The sequence below is a fragment of the Falco punctatus genome, assembly GCF_963210335.1.
Source record: "Falco punctatus genome assembly, contig: scaffold_30, whole genome shotgun sequence".
NCBI classification, from domain to species: domain Eukaryota; kingdom Metazoa; phylum Chordata; class Aves; order Falconiformes; family Falconidae; genus Falco; species Falco punctatus.
Window position 1 is genome coordinate 699,697 of NW_027660235.1, and position 19,847 is coordinate 719,543.

At 48.6% G+C, this 19,847-nt stretch overlaps 1 protein-coding gene across 1 annotated transcript; it reads right to left on the reverse strand.

Annotated features, from left to right (window-relative positions):
* Nucleotides 1–5,996: 5,996 nt before the first annotated feature.
* On the reverse strand, nucleotides 5,997–8,211 carry LOC308057456 (olfactory receptor 14C36-like; the record flags this gene model as incomplete). Its single annotated transcript, XM_080411561.1, has 1 exon — nucleotides 5,997–8,211. One exon carries the CDS (start codon nucleotides 8,209–8,211, stop codon nucleotides 7,276–7,278), a length of 936 nt encoding a protein of 311 aa, XP_080267687.1. The 3' UTR covers nucleotides 5,997–7,275.
* Nucleotides 8,212–19,847: the final 11,636 nt, after the last annotated feature.

Here is a 19,847-nt window from a genome sequence, read left to right on the forward strand (position 1 = left end):
CATTCATCTAGTCAGGTCCCACAGACTTACTCATGTTCAGGTTCCCCATGTCTGTTGATACTGGTTTGCCAGTTGTGTTTGTTGGGGGTGCACATTTAATTTCTCCTTCATTCTCTAAGTGACATGCCTAGACAAGTCCTTCTTCTCCTTCTTTGAGTCCCGTGCCATGTTCAGATCCAGCCACACTTTGTCCCTCCTGACACATCCCTACGTAACTGGGCAGCATCCCTATACCCTTTGCAGGATCCATGGCCCTCCTTCCACAACCTCTGCAATTCCTGGATGGACCTCTTCAATCGGGTACATCTGACAGTTGACGGGATGTGTCAGGAAGACTCTCAGAGTTTCTGTAATGCAGAGGAGAAGGAGATGCTCCAGAGGAGGGCTTCCTTGCCACACCATCAGAGGAGAAGGCATGGCGGCTCTCTGCTCCCAGGCACAGCCGCAGGGGTGTGAAGTTGCTGTGTGTGGAACAAGGGGTGCCCAAGGCCGGCCGGGCTGAGTGGGTGGTGGGAGACTAGAATTCATGTTGCTGGTTTGGAGCAGGCATGAGAACCCAGCTCTCGTCAGCACTTTTCTGAGCTGCTCCTTTGGCCCTGCACACACCAGGATGGCCCTGGGCAGTGCCGTGCTGCCAGGAGGGTGCAGAAGGGCAGAGCTGAGCACAGAGTGGGTGGGATGGCTATGTGAGTCCTGAGTAGCTCGGAGGCACGGGGCCAGAGAAACAGCTCCTGGCAGGGACAGCTCCAGGCAGCAGAGACGTGGGCAGGCGGCAAGAGGGAGCTGCTCCCAGAAACACTGTGGGAGGGGGGATTCAGGCATCTCCCTGCCATCCCCTGCAGGGCAGGCACCTTCCCTGGAGAAAGCCCCTGCTCTTCTTTACCATCAGCATAGCCTCTGCACTTAGAGCCATGGGCTCAGTCGCCTTCTCCGTGGCCTCGCCCCAGAAGGGGAGAAATCATCAAATACCCTCCCAGCTGCCCCGTCCTGCCTCCACTGGTAGCAGCGCTGCAGTGTTTGTCCATCTTCCCCCCTTCTGTCTCTGCTCCTCCTGCTCTTATCACTCGACTTGGATGCGGCGTGGGCTTCAGAAGCACTTGAGAGACCAGCCTGAGGGGCCTTGCCATACAGGTTAGCCTATGGCAGTAAAGTCTCCCAATCGCCTCCTGATACCTAAGCTCCCAGAAGTCCAAAAGAGACACCTCTCACTTCAGGACAGCCCACCTTCAGGAGCTGGGTGGCTGCAGGCTGCCCTCCAGAAGGGCACAACTCTCCGGTGGCATGGCTGTGTGATCAGGGAGCCCCATGGAGAAGACACCCCAGGAATGCTGCTGGGTAGCTGTGCACAGGCAGCTGCAATGTGCCCTCTGTGTCCCTGGCTGCAAGGGCAGAGCTGAGATCCTTCTCAGGTATGATGAGGCAGCATGAGGAGTTTGCAGATCGGTACTTGGAAACTGGAGGCCTCTGCTCTCGGCAGCGTCCAGTTCCTTCTCTGGGAAGCATTGGGGGTGATAGTCCTGCAGGTCAAGGAGCTGCCAGCACAGGGCAGCTGAGACCAGGGCGGGTGGACAGACTGGCTGTCCTCAGTCCGCACAAAGGGACTGTCTCTTTGCCTCTCAGGGCCCACCTGATGGCACCTGGAGTGCAGCAGGAATGGCAGTGCCAAAAGCACTCCTCAGCTGTGGTGGGGCAACCAGAACAAAATACACAGAGAAAAATCCCCTCAACTCCGCTCCATAATGGGTGAACACGGGATGACAATGCTGTGAAGCCCTTTGATGCCCTGAGTGTATATAATCGTAGGTCACACCACGTTTCTATTTCGCTGCTGCTGTAGGGAAGGACTGACTCCTGCAGAGCCCACAGCAGAGTCTCCTACTCCCTGGAGCACCCTCAGCAAAAACCAACTCAAGAGAGATCCACTAAAGGTCTTCAGGAAAGCAGAGAGGCCTTTTCATTGGGGTTCCTCTGAGAAATATGTCAGGTTTTGCTCAGCAAAGTCTTGCCTAACTTCTCACTCTTTTCCCTCTCAGACAATCTCTATGCCAGGAGGCACCAGATGCCAAGTGGCAACTCCCCACCCAGTTCCTCCTCCTGTCATTTGCAGACAAGCGGGAGCTGCAGGTCTTGCACTTCTGGCTCTATGGGCATCTCCCTGGATGCCCTCATAGCCTCATCATCACCACTGTACTGTGCGATCACCTCCTCCACATCCCCATGTCCTTCTTCCTCATAACCTCTCCCTCCTCGACCTGGGCTCCATCCCCACCACTCTCCCCAAAGCCATGCCCAGCTCCCTGTACAACCAGAGCCATCTCTTACTGAGGATTTGCTGCCCAGCATTTACTGATTCTTTTTTTCATTTCAGCAGAGTATTTTCTTCTCACTGTGATGGCTTATGACTGCTTATGAGGTTTGCCAGCTACTTCGCCAACCTGACAGCCTGCATTTGTGCGTGAGGAGCTTCACAGTGGATGTCATTTCCCTCAGCTTCAGCAAAACTCTTCCCATGGTTTCCCTCAGTGTTCTTCTTCCCAAGTGAAGCCATGACACTCTGGGTGGGAACAGAAAGAGATGGGTAAAACACCAGCTGGATGGTCAGGCTGAGAGAGCAGTGGGGAAGGGCTCACACCCCACCTGGAGGCCACTAAGACATACTGGGGCAGTGTGGACGTTGTAGAGGACTCTCCGGGTTACAGTTTAAGGGCTGTATAGGTGACCCAGTGGAGGCAACTCTCACAGTGTCTGTCGGTGGCACCAGACTGAGAGGACCATCCCTGTGCCCTAGGGATGCCATGGAGGGGAACCCTGGCAGGTGGGGTGGCCGCCCTGTCAGGAGCTGCACAGATGCAGGACGGACCAAGGGCAGAGCCTGCCCCTCCCTCGCATGGACTAACACCCTGCAGCTGCAGGGCCTGGGACCTGCCTGGCTGGGCAGCGTCTGTGCAGAAAAGGCCCTGGTGGTGCTGGGGGACAGAAGGCAAAACACAATCCCACCCCGTGACCTGGCAGCAGAGGCAGCCAGCTGTGCCCTGGAGCGTATGAAGAGGTGCCTTGACAAGACACTGAGGGAGATTATTTTTTCCACGTTATCATCACTCATAACAGCACATGTAGACTGCTGTGTTAATATTTTGGCCCTGACTGGGGAGGGAATGATGGAGGGAGCGGCTGGGTGGCTGCTGGGCTTTTGGCCAGTGACAAGCCACTACAGCAAGGAAGATTTGTATAACTGGGAGGGAGCTGAGGAAGGAAGGGAGGCAGCAGAATATCCCCAGTACTTGGAGGGCCATGGTTTCATATCATTGGCCACCCCATTCAGAATCAAGCTGGGAACTCATCCTGAAATTCAGAACCAACAAGGTCCATAGACAGGCCAGGCTGTGCCTATGGTTGTGCCTGGAGACCCGCACACCTACAGCACAGGTTGTGCTGGGGCTGAATCTCCTGCCTGGCTTCAAGGGGCTCCTGGAGCAATGGACAAAGCTTTGGGTGGAGGCCCCATGTGAGGCTGGTCAGGGACAGGAAGGCCTAGGGATGCTCTCAGGGCCCTGCCCCCATGGGATCCCACCTCCCAGTGCCCTCAGCAGGCCAGGTTCTCCTTCCCTCCTGTCCTGGGCTGTGCTCTGCTGCTCTCCATCCACACATGCCTTATCATAAGGGACACCACAACTGCACACTACTAGAAGCAAGGTGGCACTGGTCTTTACATTCCTGAGCATCTTGTCCTCTTTGTGGAGTCCCAGGTGCAGATGAGCATCAGAGTGGGTGGCCTGTTTGGTCTGGGGAACTCGCCCACAAAGACCTGGGCTCCTGGCATCCTTGCTTACCTGTGCAGTGATCACCAAGGAGACAGATTCCCCCAGAAGAGCCAGGCTCTGTGATCCACAGGTTTCCTCAGGTCATTTCAAGAAGACATTGTTCATGCCTCACCCTGACTGTATGACCTGTCACTCTGTCCTGGCTCGGGCTGGCATGGAGTGCATGTTTTTCACAGCAGCCCTTCTGGTGCTGTGCTTTGCGTCTCTTCCTAGGGCAGCGCTGACCACGCACCAGTGTTTTGGCCACCGCTGCAGAGTAATCACCAAGGCTTCTCTTTCTCACACTCTGCCTGTGCTACAAGGAGACTGGGGGGATGCAAGAAGCTGGGACAGCTGACCCCCATGACCACAGGGATATTGCCTATCCCAGGACGTTGTGCTCATCAATAACAGCTCAGGGAAAGGAGGATGAAAAGAGAACGTTTGTGGTCGTGGCATTTGTCCTCCCGTGTCACTGACAGATGTGCTGAAGAGCAGCTCTTATGGGGATGGCTGAACCCCTGCCTGCCCATGGCAAGGAGTGAGCGAATTGCTCATGTTGCTCCTTGCACACACAAAGCTTTTGCTTCTCCTATTGAACTCTGTTTTTCCTGACCTGTGAGTTTTCCTCTGATTCTCTCCCCCATCACGCTGGGCATGTAAGGGGTCAGTGAGCAACAGATTCTGGGCATTTGGGTGCCGGCCAGTGTCAAACCACAACTAATTCCTCCCACAGTGCCACCCTGGCTGCTCTCCCCTTTGTTCCACACACCAGCTCTCACCCAACCTCATTGCCTGTCCAATAGAAGAGCTCCATGTATTTGAGCTGCCCTGACCTCACACAGAGCATCCCCCTCCACTCATCTTTCCCGTAGGTCTCCCCTACAGACCTTGTGTCTCCATCCCCCACCAAAGGCGTGGGAGCTGCCCTGCCCCTCCTCAGCGCTTACGGCACTGATGTCACAGCTCTGTGGTGGCACTGAGGGCTCCTGCTGCCCGTGCCCCAGGCGGTGGGCTCTGGGGCCCATGTGGGCTGCAGCACCTCAGGTGTGGCACCAGGGCCAAGGGCAGGCTTGTCACACGGACACCGGTACCCAGGGATGGGAGCCCTTGTGTGGGAGGGGTTTGCTGCCCAGCAGAGGATGCTGGAGCGGGTGGCAGGGGGCAGCAGAAGGATGAAGGAGCTTCCCACCACGAGAGCAAAGGCTGCAGTCCCCGAGGCCAGAGGGCAACAGCCCTGGGCTGCGCAGCCCTTGCAGGAGAGGGCTTTGCTCTCCCAGGTGACTCTGTAGCACCCTGCAGCCTGTGCCAGAGCTGAAGCTCGTCTCCAAGATGGGCAAGATGCTGCTGCTGGTGCTGAGCAAGTCCCTGGGGGAGGCCAGCCCGTGATCCAGCCCTCCTGGGGCTATCCTGCTGGTGGCAGGCCGGCCAGAGAGCAGCTCTGCAGAGAAGGACCTTTGGGTGCCAGAGGACAAGCAGCTGAGCAGGACCATCGATGCACCCTCATGGCAAAGGCCAACGGCCCCCTGGGCTGCATTAGGACAAGCATCGCTGGCCGTTGGGGGGAGGTGACCCTTCCCCTCCTCTCAGCACTGCTGAGGCCACATCTGGAGTGCCGTGACCAGGGCTGGGCTTCCCAGAGCAAGGGAGCTGATGACCTACTAAAGTCCTGCAAAAGGCCACCAAGGTTCTTGAAGGGATTGGAGCATGTCTCCCAGGAACACAGCGTGAGAGATCTACAACTGTTCAGTCTGGAGAAGAAAAGGCTCTGAGAGTCTTATTAATGTATGCAGCATTCCATGTGAGCCAAGGTTACACTTTTTGAACTGAGGATGATCAACGACTGCAGGTAGTTGCCAAGAGTGGTTATGGAATGTCCATGCCTTGACATATTCCAAACCTACCAAGCCAAGGCCTTGTACAACCGGCTTGAGCTGGCCGTGCCTCTCCTAGGGGTTTTCACTGGATGATCTCCAGAGGTCCCTTCCAATGTCAACATTCTCTGTCATTCTCTGAGTTTCAAGGACACAAGCAAGACAGAATGAAATGAAGAATGCATACACTTGACCGCAAAGATAGCGGGGTCTATGGAGAGGACCCACGCTGGAGCAGGGCAGAAGTGTGAGGAGGAAGGAGCCGCAGAGGTGTTCTGTGCCATCAACCCTCTTCAACACCCCACCCCACCCCCCCCACCCCCCCCCGCACCTCTCAGGGTGTGCTTGTGTGGGTGAATTGGGACCAATGGAGTAATTTGGCCCTGGGAGAAACTGGGGAATGGTCTTCAATGTTTTGGTCATTGTTTCTCACAATCAACATCTTCTTTTAATTGGCAATGAATGAAATTGATCTTTGGCAAGACAACACATCTTTGGCTATGAGAGGGATCGGTAAGTAATCTCTCTGCCTTTACCTTGACCCAGGAGCATCGCTGGCTTATTTTCTCCCTTTGTCCTATTGAGTCAGGGGAGCAGATGAACAGCTGGGGGGCTGGCTGGGTGCTGGCCGTGGTTAACCCCACCACAGGACCATATCAGGACTGCTGAGCCCACAATGGAGCTCCCCAGCACAAGAAAACACTGCCAGACTGGAGCAAGTCCTGCAGAAGCCAGAAGGATGGTTGGGACCTGGATCATGTTATGGACAAGGAGAGGCTGAGAAACTGGCATTTATTTGAGATAACATCTAGAGTGAAAGACTGGAGAGCTGGACCCAGGCCAGTTGGTGGGATCTCAGTCAGTGGTTTACTTCACTATTTGTCAAAGCAAAGCCGTGAGGATTTGATCTGGTTGGAGATGTCTGACCACGGCCTTGGCTGAGTGGCCAACTGAGGCAAGAGGTATGGGACTTGTGTGTAACCAGTGACGGTAGGAAAGTGGCTCCATTTACATTTAGAATTGCAATGGAGTTGGGTATCACTGAGCCACTAAGGATGACAGAGGTGACCATGCAGCAAATGTTCCTCGTAGGGACTGGGGTGTACAACAAGCAAAGGAAATGACTGGTGCTTAGGACATCTTGGGGCACCTGGGGCAGCTTCCCCTGGATGGATATCCAAGGAACATGGCACTCAGCAGAGCCCTGTGTCCCACCCAATTACTGCCTTGCTTCCTTCACCGTGACCCAAGGATTTACACCAGGACACCCTGCTGTGAGCCCCCACCCTGTTATTTGCCCCAACTTTGCACACTCACACAACTGAGCTCTACACTGGTGCTTTACTCTCCTGGGAACTTGATAGATATCTCCACTACACAAGCCCCTTAAATTACAGAGATGTGACACAGGAGTCCAGCTGCACCACCCTGGATGCAAAAGTACAAAAGCCTCTGGGTCAGGCAGGCTGGGTTCATTCCTTTGAGGAAGTGGAGTGCATGCAAACATTCTAGGAGAAACGCAATTGTGACATTAAAAGTGCTAAATGCACAGGATGTTCCCGAGATGACCAGGAGACACCTTCTGAAGAGATTGAGGCAGTTCAGTGCTGCTGAGAGAAACCTGACTGCATCAGCTTCTTCAGTGCGTCCTTCAGCTCCTGGTTCCTCATGCTGTAGATGAGGGGGTTCACTGCTGGTAGCACCACCGAGTACAGAACTGTCACCACCAGGTCAAGGGATGGGGAGGAGATGGAGGGGGGCTTCAGGTATTCAAACAAGACAGTACTGACAAAGAGGGAGACCACGGCCAGGTGAGGGAGGCACGTGGAAAAGGCTTTGTGCCGTCCCTGCTCAGAGGGGATCCTCACCACAGCCCTGAAGATCTGAACGTAGGACAGCACAATGAAAACAAAACACCCAAAAGCTATACAAGCTCCACACAGAAGCAGCCCAAGTTCCTTGAGGTAGGTGTGTGAGCAGGAGAGCTTGAGGATCTGTGGGATTTCACAGAAGAACTGTCCCAGGGCATTGCCTTGGCAGAGCGGCAGTGACAGTGTATTGGCCGTGTGCAGCGCAGCACAGAGAAACCCACTGGCCCAGGCAGCTGCTGCCATGTGGACACAAGCTCTGCTGCCCAGCAGGGTCCCGTAGTGCAGGGGCTGGCAGATGGTCACAAAGCGGTCATAGGCCATGACGGTGAGGAGAAAATACTCTGCTGAAAGGAAAAAGACAATCAGGAAGAGCTGAGCAGCACATCCTGAGTAGGAGATGTCCCTGGTGTCCCAGAGGGAGTTGGCCATGGCTTTGGAGAGAGTGGTGGATATGGAGCTCAGGTCGAGGAGGGAGAGGTTGAGGAGGAAGAAGTACATGGGGGTGTGCAGGTGGTGGTCACAGACTATGGTGGTGATGATGAGGCCATTGGCCATGAGGGCAGCCAGGTAGATGCCCAGGGAGAGCCAGAAGTGCAAGAGCTGCAGCTCCCGCGTGTCTGCAAATGCCAGGAGGAGGAACTGGGTGATCGAACTGCTGTTGGACATCTGCTGCCTCCAACCATAGGGTCCCGTTCATGAAGAAAACATAGTGACAAATCAGGAAAGATTTCTGTGAGCAAGTGAAAGCTGTTTCTCCTAGATGCGCCCCCGCTGCCCCATGTCCCCCCCTCTGCCGTTCCTAGGAGAGCTCCCTTCCGAGCCGTGGCTGGAGCTGTGCTGAGTGCTGGCCGAGTGTGCTGTGAGGAGCAGGGGCTGTGCCCGCTGGCTGCCCAGCAGTGAGCCCTGCTCTGCAGCAGGGGCTTCATGGGAACCCTGGGGGCAGGGGCCAGTCCTGGCCTTGCCCTGGCTCAGCCCAAACTGCTCCCAGCGCAGAAGGGCCTGTCAGCATCGGCTCTGCCCGTGCTGTGCCACGGCCATGGCCAGAGTCAGGTCAGGAGGGCTTTGTGCTGTGCTCAGGGAGAGCAGAGTGAGTGCTGAGAGGCAAGGGGACTGTCTGTGCCTGAGGGCAGAGGCAGGCACTCTGCTCTCTCCATCCCTCTCCTTCCCAGCTGCCCGGCAAACGCTCCTTTCTTAGATGGAGAGTGATCACACTGCCATGTGACCCTGACAAGCAGCCAGGCACTGCTGAGAGCAGAGGGATCCACTGCAGAGAACAAAATGCCTCATCCCTTCCCAAAGGCTCAGCACCACACTGCTATCCAAGGACACCCAGGGATCACTGTGTGCCCTGGAAGCAGCATAGAGGTTGGGTGGACACCCCAGAAGGATGTTTAAGGGTTCCAACCATGTGAACTTTTTAAAGGAGACTCAGCTCCTCCCCCAGCTTCACAGACTGCATTGTCCACAGCATCATCGGTAAGGGGAAAGCTGGGACACCTCCATGCTAGAGGACATGTCCGCACAGGAGGACCCACAAGGTCTGCGCCTGAGCCTGCAGCTGAAACCCCTATTGCCAGAGAGCCTGTCTGCAATGCCAATAGCATCTGAGCAAGGCCAGGAGAGAGATAAAGGGACACTCGGGAACTCCTTCCCCTTGCCCAGCCCGGCACACCACCTCCCACACAGCAGCAGTGCAGGACAGTCACCCTCAGGCTCTGCTCAGCAAGAAATGGCAGCGTGGCAGCAGGAGAGATGCACTTCATCCCTTCTGCTGCTCTGCTGGACCAGGAGCTGTTGAAACACATGAAACCAACGGTCTAAAGGCTGTGTTTGTTACCGATAACTCGGAATAGAGAACTTATCGACTCCAGTGTGATGTAGATAAGCAGACACTTCTTTATTGATGGCCGGGTGCGTGAGCGAGTCCTCTCACGATCAACGCACACCAGGTCTCAAAATCAGACACCATATATAGAACTTATTCATACATATTCATTAAGTATTCATGCATAATCATAATATTTCCCATAAACCATTAACATATTCTCCTCCCATATCCGATTCTGCGCAGCAAAGCTTAGAAAGGTCTAGTAATGGGTCTAGGGTACGATTTGGGTAGGTGATATATGAGTCGGTGGTCGCGATCTCCCCCTGCCGGAATTACCTTTTACTAAAGTTCATGATTTCTTGGCAGGTAACCACAAGCTGTTCCAGTTAACTCTCCCCGGTTTCCATTAATCTTACATTCTGATATTTCAATACACTTCTACATACAGAAGACTAGTCAAATACAAAGAAACTTTTCAAACCCTAAATTTATTACCTAAGTTTTAACAATGATTCTAGCCCATTCTTCTAGCCTTGGTATGGAATGTACAGAAGATCTCATAGCAGCTTTTACTGTGCAGCTATAAGTTTCATTAAAATATGTTTCTTATCCTTCTGTATTTCTATTTTATAAAATAATTTTTATAAAATCAAATAATCGATCAAATAAAGTCAATCAATCTTAACTTATTAGCAAATCGATAACATTTCCCCCCTTTGAAAGTTTTGAAAATCATTATTTCAATACTTTCACATTATTTATATAGCATTTGTTTCAAAATATTTTGGTGGTGGACTATGTCCTAATAGAATAGTTGGTACTTCTCTCATAATCATACAATTGACTGCAATTCTATTGGTAAACTGTTTCTTTAAACATGCATATACTACCATGACAAAAGACAATTTATAACAGAAACAAAGTTTTGATTATGGATTGTATCCAAGAGCTCAAATTCCATCCCAGTTTGTTAAAAAATTTTCCCTAACCAGTCTTCTGACATACCTTCTTGAATTGATTCTGTTTCTTTTTCAATTTTATCTCATAAATCCACATCATGTTCCACATCTTGTGTGACATTTGGAATGTGGATACAACAGTAGTCCAGTTTATCCTTGAGATATCCACATACTCCATGTTCTTTAAGTAGGAGCATATCTAATGCCATTCTCTTTTATAAAGTCATTCTGGAGGTCGCCTATAATTGTATATTCAATTCCTTAAACACCTTTTTGGTAACGTTTGCTAATTTTTCCACTCGACCAGTTAACTGATAGAGCCATGCTCTGTTTCTGTATGAAGCTATAGGATTTAAAAGTGATTCAAGTGCCCAGCCAATTTTCACTCCTGTAGATGGTTCATTCCAAATATCATCATTTGTCTCAGATCTCTTTGTTCGTTTCAATTTTAAATTCTCTTGGGATCCTCTAAATGGTGATTTCTTCCAAATTGGACACAATGTTGGCATGCCTAAAGTAATTTGTTTCACCTTACCATCTAATGGTAAATGAGTTGTCCAGGTTCCGTCACTTAACGCCCAAATTAAATGTCCTGGTCTTTGAATAGTAGATTTTCTGCAACTGAAGAGAGTTCCTTTCCTGAGTGTAAAAGTACTGGTTAAATTGAGAGTATTCTTAAGATCTCGACAGAAACAACCATATTTCAAAGCAGCAGCCAAAGGAGGAATTCTTTGAATTATTAAGTCTGCATTGCTGCAGTCATACACTTTTTCACATTTCCACCATGGTACTATTTCATTTTCCTTTTCTCTCAATAAAGTTGTTTTATCATTAACTAAGGGTAACACTGCAAAAACTTTTCCATCCCAGGTGAAACACCAAGAAGTTCTGGCCATGTACTGAAATTGGGAAAATATGGACATAGACCATATAGAGTCCCATTGTTCTATTAATTGTGTACCTTGGCCAGTTTTGTTACACTTCCATTCCATGATATTTTTGCTTACATTGGTTTTAAGTTGTTCATCATAAGAACACCATCCTAACTGGGGATTTGGACCCCCAGGAAGAAAAAATCAAGCTATGGCACGAGGTCGGGATCCTGTTATAAAATCATAATTCAGTAGTTTTTTACAATCAGTTTCTTTACCTGGCGACTTCCACTGTTTTCTAATAACCTTTACTTGTTCATACCATTGAGTCACTGGCCTTTGTTCACAATAGGTGGTTTCATTTTTATGTTCCAGATTGGTCAAATTCATAGTTAAAATTCCCCATGGAATAGATTCACCTACCGCCCTCGGTATTGGCAAACAAGCACTGATCTGCGTGACGTTTTGTAAATTGGCAAATCCTTTAATCAATCCTACCGTCAAATTTTCCTCAGCCATTTTTTTGGGAATGTCAATCACTTGTTCTGTTTCTACTTGTCTTTTGTTCCTGTCCACCAAGTCAGCCCATGATCCCACCAACACTACCGACCAAAATAAAATCCAATATGAGAAATTAGACATATTTCAGTGTCAATTTTAAAGTCTCTGGATCACGATTCACCATTTTCCATGGAGTAGGTGCTTTCTTCACTCGAGTATAATGTATCCAAGCATCTGATTCTGATATCTTGATAGATGTAAAAGTGGTTAACAGTACTTGAAAAGGTCCTTTCCAACGTTCCTGTAAAGGTTCAGTGCAGGAGCGGGCTGGAAACTAGGACCATGCGTGGCAATCAGCTAGCTGAGAGGAATGTGCTCGAGCTTGTCTAGACAACAATTAACATGATGAGACATGTTTACAGAGCACAGGGGAGTGGGAGACGGATGGCGCCAAGGAAAGATGACACCTTTCTGTTAATTGATGGTAGTTAACCACCAATCAGGGATTGCCTAGGATGCAATGCTTAGCTTCAAGAACCAATCTGTTTAAAACGCGCAGCTTCGGAAAGTCTATAAAACCTCGTGCTTCTGTACAATAAATTGACATTTGCTTGCATCAGCTGCGTCCCGTCTCTTCATTCGCCGCAGTTTGGAGGTCCAGGTTTTCATATAGACATCATCTCCCAGTTGGAAATCATGCACTGAATTTTCCAGGGATAAAGGTCTATTCCAAATTACTGCACTCCAAATTGCAGCCAAAGTTTTCCCTCGAGAAAGTACATAGTTATATACGTCCTGCTTTCCTTTCACATGTATGTTTGGATTTGGTTCTGGAGACTCATATGGTTTTCCATATAATAATTCATAAGGACTGACTGAGGTTCCACTCTTTGGCTGTACCCTAATTCGTAATAATGCCAATGAAAGTGCTTGAGGCCACTTTAGACTGGTTTCTTGACCAATTTTACTTATTTGTCATTTCAATAGTTTGATTCATCCTTTCCACTTTCCCACTACATTGTGGTCTCCAAGACGCATGCAAATCCCAGTTAATACCCAATACTTTGCTAACACTTTGGACTACTTCAACAACAACGTGTGGACCTCTGTCAGAAGAAATTCCAATAGGAACTCCAAATCTCGGAATTATTTCTTGTAATAACCACTTCACAACCTCTTTTTGCTTGTGTGGTGCGACAGGGAAGGGCTTCTGGCCATCCTGTAAAAGTATCAACCCCTACCAGGATGTACCGGTACCCATTTTGTCTAGGTAACCCTGAAAAATCTACTTGCCAATAATCTCCAGGTCTTATACCAGATTTCAATCTACCCATTTGAACCTTTTCCTTAATCACTGGATTGGTTTTCAAATATACTTCACACTTTGCAGTTACCATTTTAGCTATTCCCAACGTCTTAACTGTTATTACTTGTTTTCGTAAAGAAGTTACTAAAGCTTCTACTCCCCAGTGACATTCTTGATGTTTTGTTTGAATTATTTCTCTCATCAAAAGAGGTGGAATTACTACCTGTCCATTAGGAGTTATCCACCATCCAGCTAAGTTTTTCTTAGCATTTAATAACTGACCCGGTTTGTCATCTTCTTCTGGATATTTTGGTTTTTCCCTGGGAAGGGTTACTGTTTTAGAAGGAATTATTCCCATTTGCAATGCTTGTTTCTTTGCTATCTTTCTTGCTGTTTTATCAGCCAAATTATTTCCAACTATTATTTTTGTATTCCAAATTTGATGTGCCTTACAGTGCATGATTGCTACTTGATCTAGTCTCTGAACTGCTCGCAATAATTGTAAAATATCCTTTTGATGTTTAATGTTAGATCCTTGAGAGGACAATAGCCCCCTTTCTTTCCACAAAGCCCTGTGGACATGTGCTACCCCAAAGGCATATTTTGAATCAGTCCAGATATTGACTTTTTTGTCTTTGCTTAATTCTAAGGCTCGAATTAAAGTGATGAGTTCCGCTTTTTGAGCTGATGTAGTACTCGCCAATGCTCCTGCTTCTATAACTGTTTTATCTGTTGTTACCGCATATCCGGCGTATCGGACTCCTTGCTCCATAAAGCTGCTTCCATCAGTATACAATTCCCAGTCTGGTCGCTCCAATGGTACATCCTTCAGATCTTCACGACTGGAGTAAACATACTTGATGGTAGCCAAGCAGTCATGTTCCAGTCGTCCTTCTTCCTGTATGGAACTTAAAAACACTGCAGGATTTACCAGGTTAGTTGTCTTTAGAATCACATCATCTTGTTCAGTCAGTACTACCTGGTACTTCATCATTCGGCTGGGAGACAGCCAGTGTCCCCTCTTTTGTTCTAAAACAGTTATCACCATGTGTGGGACGTAGACTGCTATTGTTCTTCCCAAAGTTAACTTCCGAGCTTCTTGTATGAGCATCACTGTTGCTGCCACTGCTCGAAGGCAGTTTGGCCACCCTTTACTCACTGTGTCCAGTTGTTTAGAGAAATATCCGACTGGTTGTTTCCAGCTTCCTATCCTCTGGGTTAACACGCCCAGTGCAAGGTGTTGTCTTTCATGTACAAACAGCTGGAAATCTTTGGTTAAATCTGGCAGTCCCAAAGCAGGTGCAGACATTAAGGCACGTTTTAACTCTACAAAAGCCTTTTGTTGTTGTGGGCCCCATACGAAGGGAGAGTTCTTTTGGGCCTCGTACAGCGGTTTAGCTATTAGCCCATAGTTCATGATCCAAAGGCGACACCACCCAGTCATTCCCCAAAATGCTCTGAGTTCATGAATATTTCTCGGCTCAGGTATACCACAAATAGCTTCTTTGCGATCTTTTCCTAATTGTCGTTGTCCTTTTGAAATCTCAAAGCCCAGATATATCACAGTCTGGCAGGCTATTTGGGCTTTCTTCCTGGATACCTTATACCCATTTAGTCCCAGGAAATTCAAGAGGTCAATAGTCACCTGTATACAAGTAAATCTTTCTTCTGTAGCCATCAGTATGTCATCCACATATTGTAAGAGTAAATGCCCAGGTCTTGATTTATCCTGTTTCCAGATTTCAAGTTCCTTTGCTAACTGATTTCCAAAAATAGTTGGACTGTTTTTAAATCCTTGGGGTAATCTAGTCCATGTCAGTTGCATCTTTTGCCCGGTTTGAGGATTTTCCCATCCAAAAGCAAACAGTTTTCTGCTTTCCTTTTCCAAAGGTATACAATAAAAAAAGCATCTTTAAATCAAGCACTGTAAACCACTGATAATTCTCCCTCAATGCTGTTAACAATGTATAAAGATTTGCTACTACAGTATAAATATCCTTAACTATTTGATTTACTGCTCTCAAGTCTTGTACCAGCCTATATTCCCCCGAAGGTTTTCTGACTGGTAAAATAGGAGTATTATACTCGGATTCACATTCTTCCAAAATTTTATACTCCAAAAATTTATCAATCGATTTCTTCAATTCCTGTCTCACTTCTGATTTGATTGGATATTGTTTAATTCTCACTGTTCCTGTGCCTTCATTCAAATCTATTTTAACAGGCTCTGCTAGTTTCGATTTACCAGGAATATTTGTTTCCCATACAGTAGGGATCACTGCTAAATCCACCTCTGGTGGAATTTCTTGTTCCTTTAGCTTTTCTTGTATCATCAGGATTTCTCCCATTTTTGACTCGTGTATTTTCAAGAAAAGTTCTCCTTCATCAAAAACAATTTGTGCATTTAATTTGGACAACAAATCTCTTCCTAACAAGGGTATAGGACATTCTGGTACATAGAGAAATTCATGTGGAATTATCTTATCTCCAAATTTCAAATCTAGGGGTTGTAGGAATGGCCTGTTTTCTTCTTTCACTGTTGCTCCTATTATATTGGCTGGTTTTGTTCCAACGTTTCCTTTACAGGTATTTAATACCGAAAATGTCGCTCCTGTATCCACTAAAAATTTAACTTCTTTATCTCCCAGCTTAGATATAACCAAAGGCTCAGCTGGGTTCCCCTCCGGTCCCCTTCAATCATCTAAAACCATTACCTTGGCAAGCTCTTGATGAGCATTCCTATTTCTAGGACAGTCCCTTCTCCAATGTCCTTTCTCCCTACACAAGGCACATTGATTTACTCCTAAGGGGGTATCAAATTTCCGATTGCCACAGTTTATACAACCACCTCCCCTTCCATTAAATCCTCGTCCTCTTGCTCTGCCCCTTCCTCTATCTGTTGTCCCTGTCATTACTGCCAATAAATCTGTTCTCCTTGATTTTCTTTCTTCTCTTTCCCTGTTGTTATATACCCTCCATGCCACCTCCAGCATTGTATTCAAACTCCTTGAATTCTCTCCCTCCAGTTTCTGGAGTTTTTTCCTTATATCTGATGCCGACTGTCCCATAAAAATCAAAGCCAGTTGTATCTGTGCTGCCTCTGTTTCCACTCTCAAATCAGTAGACTTCCTGGCGGCTTCCTTTAATCTTTCCAAAAATGCTGAGGGAGATTCATTTTTATCTTGTCTTACTTCATATAGCTTAGACCAATTCAGAGATTTGGGCATAGTGTGTCTAATCCCATATAAAACCCATTTTTGATACCGTCTCAGTCTTTCTCTATGTGTCACATTATTTGGATCCCACTGCAGATCCCCAGATGGAAAATTCTGTTCCATTGTTCCACCTGTTATGCCACTCATCACATCCAACTCTGCCTGTGCTTTACCAGCTTTTAATACCATTTGCTTCTCTGTATCATCTAACAAATTATCCAGAATAACTTGTAAATCATTCCAGTCTGGATTCTGCGTTCTGTATAATATCTACCACCTTGCCCACTTTTTCAGGATCTTCTCTATAATTTCCTGCTGCCTGTTTCCAAGTCATCAAATCCGCAGCTGTAAAAGGTACTTTCACATATACCGGTCCATCACTACCAACTCCCTGTCGCAGGGGAGCTATTGTCTGTGTCTGTTGCCGAGTTCTCCGTGAAACAGGAGTATGAATTACAATCTCCGATAATCTCTCTTCCACATCTCCTGCTCCACTGCTATCCGGTTCAATCGCCTGTTCTTGTGCCCTAGATTCTCGACCCCGATTCCTTTCTCTCCTAGGAGGGGATATATCTAACCCTGGTCCATCGTCACTCTCAGTAACAATCCTTTTCTTTAAACAACCCTTCCCAATCTCACAAGTTGAACAACACTTTTTCACTTTCTTATTATCAGCAGTTATAGCCATTACCAAATTACTTCCAACAGTTAACTTGCATTCATCCTGCCAGTCTTTTCTCTGTCTCAAGTAAAAGAACAAATCCACGTATGGCATTTCACTCCATTTCCCTTGCCTTTTACAGTACAACATTAACTGCAGAACAGTGTTATAATTCAGTGTCCCATTCATGGGCCACTTTTCCTGATTGTCCAATGTATACAGAGGCCACCATATATTACAATACTTAATCATCTGGCTCTTTGGCAAATCCTCATATAAATCTCCCCAATGTGCCAACAAACATCCCAATGGAGAATTTTGCAGGATTTTGTCATTTAACGCAAGATTACCCATGCCTTTACTTTTAAACAACCGAGTTAACTTAGATGCCATAGTGTAATCACTCACAACATATTATACAATTATTCAACTCTGTCACTCCAATCCGTGGATCCACACTCCACACTCGCTTTCCACTGGGCACTGGGTGGTGCTGGATATGTGCCAGTGCAGCACAAAAAGCGTTACCACCAAGATGGTCAGGTAGATGTACCACCAAGATGGTGGGATATTTCCTGATATGACTGACTGAGACACTGGACAACAGTTGGCGGTGAACAACTTATCTGCGGAGACACAGGCAGAATCAACCACCCCTTACAGAGAGACCCACTGGGTTTCACTCTTCTGCTGGGTGGTTTATTCCTTGGTGAGGGGCTGCTGAACTGGGGAAGGCAGTGATAAAGTGATCCGCAGGAATGGAAGAGATGGCCAAGGACACCACATATGCCATAAAATTTTTGCAGAAAGATCTTTCAGAAACAGTTCCTATAGCTGTGCAAAACAGAATGGCGCTAGATATGCACCCCAGCAGATAAAGGGAAGCTTCTCTCAGCCAATTTATCTCATGGATTTCCTACCTACCATTTGGGTGGAAGAACAGTCCTCAGGGGAACTGCTCTGTTTCTACTGGACCCTGTTTTGTCTCTGCTTCTGCGCCTCTGTTTTCCCTTCTTCCCCCTGCTATCCCATCCCAACTGAGCTCTCCAGGGAAGTGAGTCAATGAGTCCTAGAATATCTCAGGTTGGGAGAGGCCCCTGTAAAGGCCCTTGTCCAGCTGTCCTGCTCAGGGCAGGGTGAGCTGGATGGCATCTCTCAAGGGCTCTGCCCACTTTGGCATCATCCACAGAAGGGTCTGAAAAGCCACTTTGTCAGCTTGTACTGGGAGACAATCAAGACATTCAACACACTTGGCCCAACTGCTTGCACTGGAAGATGCCACTAGTCAGTGGCCACCAGGAGGACTTGACCACTGGTGACATTTGGTCTTGAGCCCCTGTGGCGTATGATGCACCGACTCTGGGAGCGGATTGAAGGCACAAAGACACTTGAAGACACCTCGAAGACACTTTATTAAAATCAAGCAAGCCTTTTATACCTTTGCAGGGGGCTGACGTGTCAGCCTGTAACTGTGCTCTGCAATTTTCCACTCTGGGCTCTTTTTTTATTACAGACACAGCAGCTCAGCAACTCCCTTGATCTACAAGGCCACAAGCTCTGCAGACCACTCCCTATCTTCAAGGTTCTCCTCTTGCTCCCATGGCTTCTTTCCAACAGGCATAACTGTGTCTCTCTCCCAAGGTCGGGTTTCGCCCCTGACGCCATTGAGCTAGCTCGAGACATAGCCACAAGCCGCCAGCCAACTTCCCACCCACAGTGTCCTCCATTTCTTCACTCCAGAAGTCACCCATCTGCCTATACAGAAAGTGCAGGAGAAAAAGTCAAACCCCTTGCAAAGGTGCAGGCACAAACCATTCCCTTCTTGCCTCAATACGTATGGGTGCAGCAATCCCTTTGATGTCCCACAACTACCTGGAACTGGCTGCAGGAGTATTTCCACCGTCATTTCCCCAGACACTACGGTGAGGATGACCAGCCTGTATTTCTCCCAATTGTCCTTCTTGCTTTTCCTGAACAAAGGCTGGATGTCTGCCTTTTGCCAGGACCCCAGAACCTCCCTGATTGCTTGGACACATTTGAGGGCACCATCCAGAAAGGGTGCCGTGATCAGACAGAGGCACTTGCAATGAGCCTGCCCACGGCGGGTGAGATGAATCTCCCTGGGACAGTGGCCTTTGTTCCTGCAGTCACACACAGGAACGGCGGTGCCCTGGGAGGTGTCCCCACCTCAGCTGGCCTCATGCACTGCTGGCGTGGTTGAACCCCAGCCTCACGCACACAGGGGTGCTCAGAGGCACGAGCCCGTCCCTGGCACGTGCGGAGGCAGAGCACTGCAGCAGGCACAGTGACTGCCTGGCCTCCTGCTGCCCCTGCCAGAGGCTGGCAGCACCTCAGCCCGGGGGTGTCGCGCCCTGCTCGGCACCTCACGGAGATGGCCCTCGTCATGAGCAATGGGCACGGGGACCTCGGTTCAAGGAAGCACGTTGCAGTGCTGCATTCAGGTGGTCTCCACAAATCCAGAACATTTGATGGAGGCCAGCACCGTCACAGAGTGCCCGTTGCCTGCCCCTGCCTGCGCTCACAGGACTGCCACGCAGCACGGCAGTGACCAAGCTGCCAGAGCACTCAGGCCTTACACCAAGGCAGGGGGTCAGAAGGAGAGTGTGGAAGTGGAAGGAGGGCAGCACTGGAGAGCCAAGTGCTGGTGTTCCCTGGTACTGCTGCCATGCCAGGAACCTTTTCCCCTCCATCTGTGCATACAGGAACTGTCCCTGCAGCTCCAGAAAGGCCTTGGAAGAAAGAATCCCAGGAAAAACATAGTGGTTTAATGGCCCTTTGGCTTTGTTAGATGAGGAGAGAGCAGGGCACCTTCAGAAAAGAAAATCACAGAAGGAATTAGAATGGGGACGACACCTTTATCAGAAATGAAATACCCTGAGAAACTACAACACATTCAGAAGACACTCTGGGTCTGTGATAAATTACATTATAAATGTTAT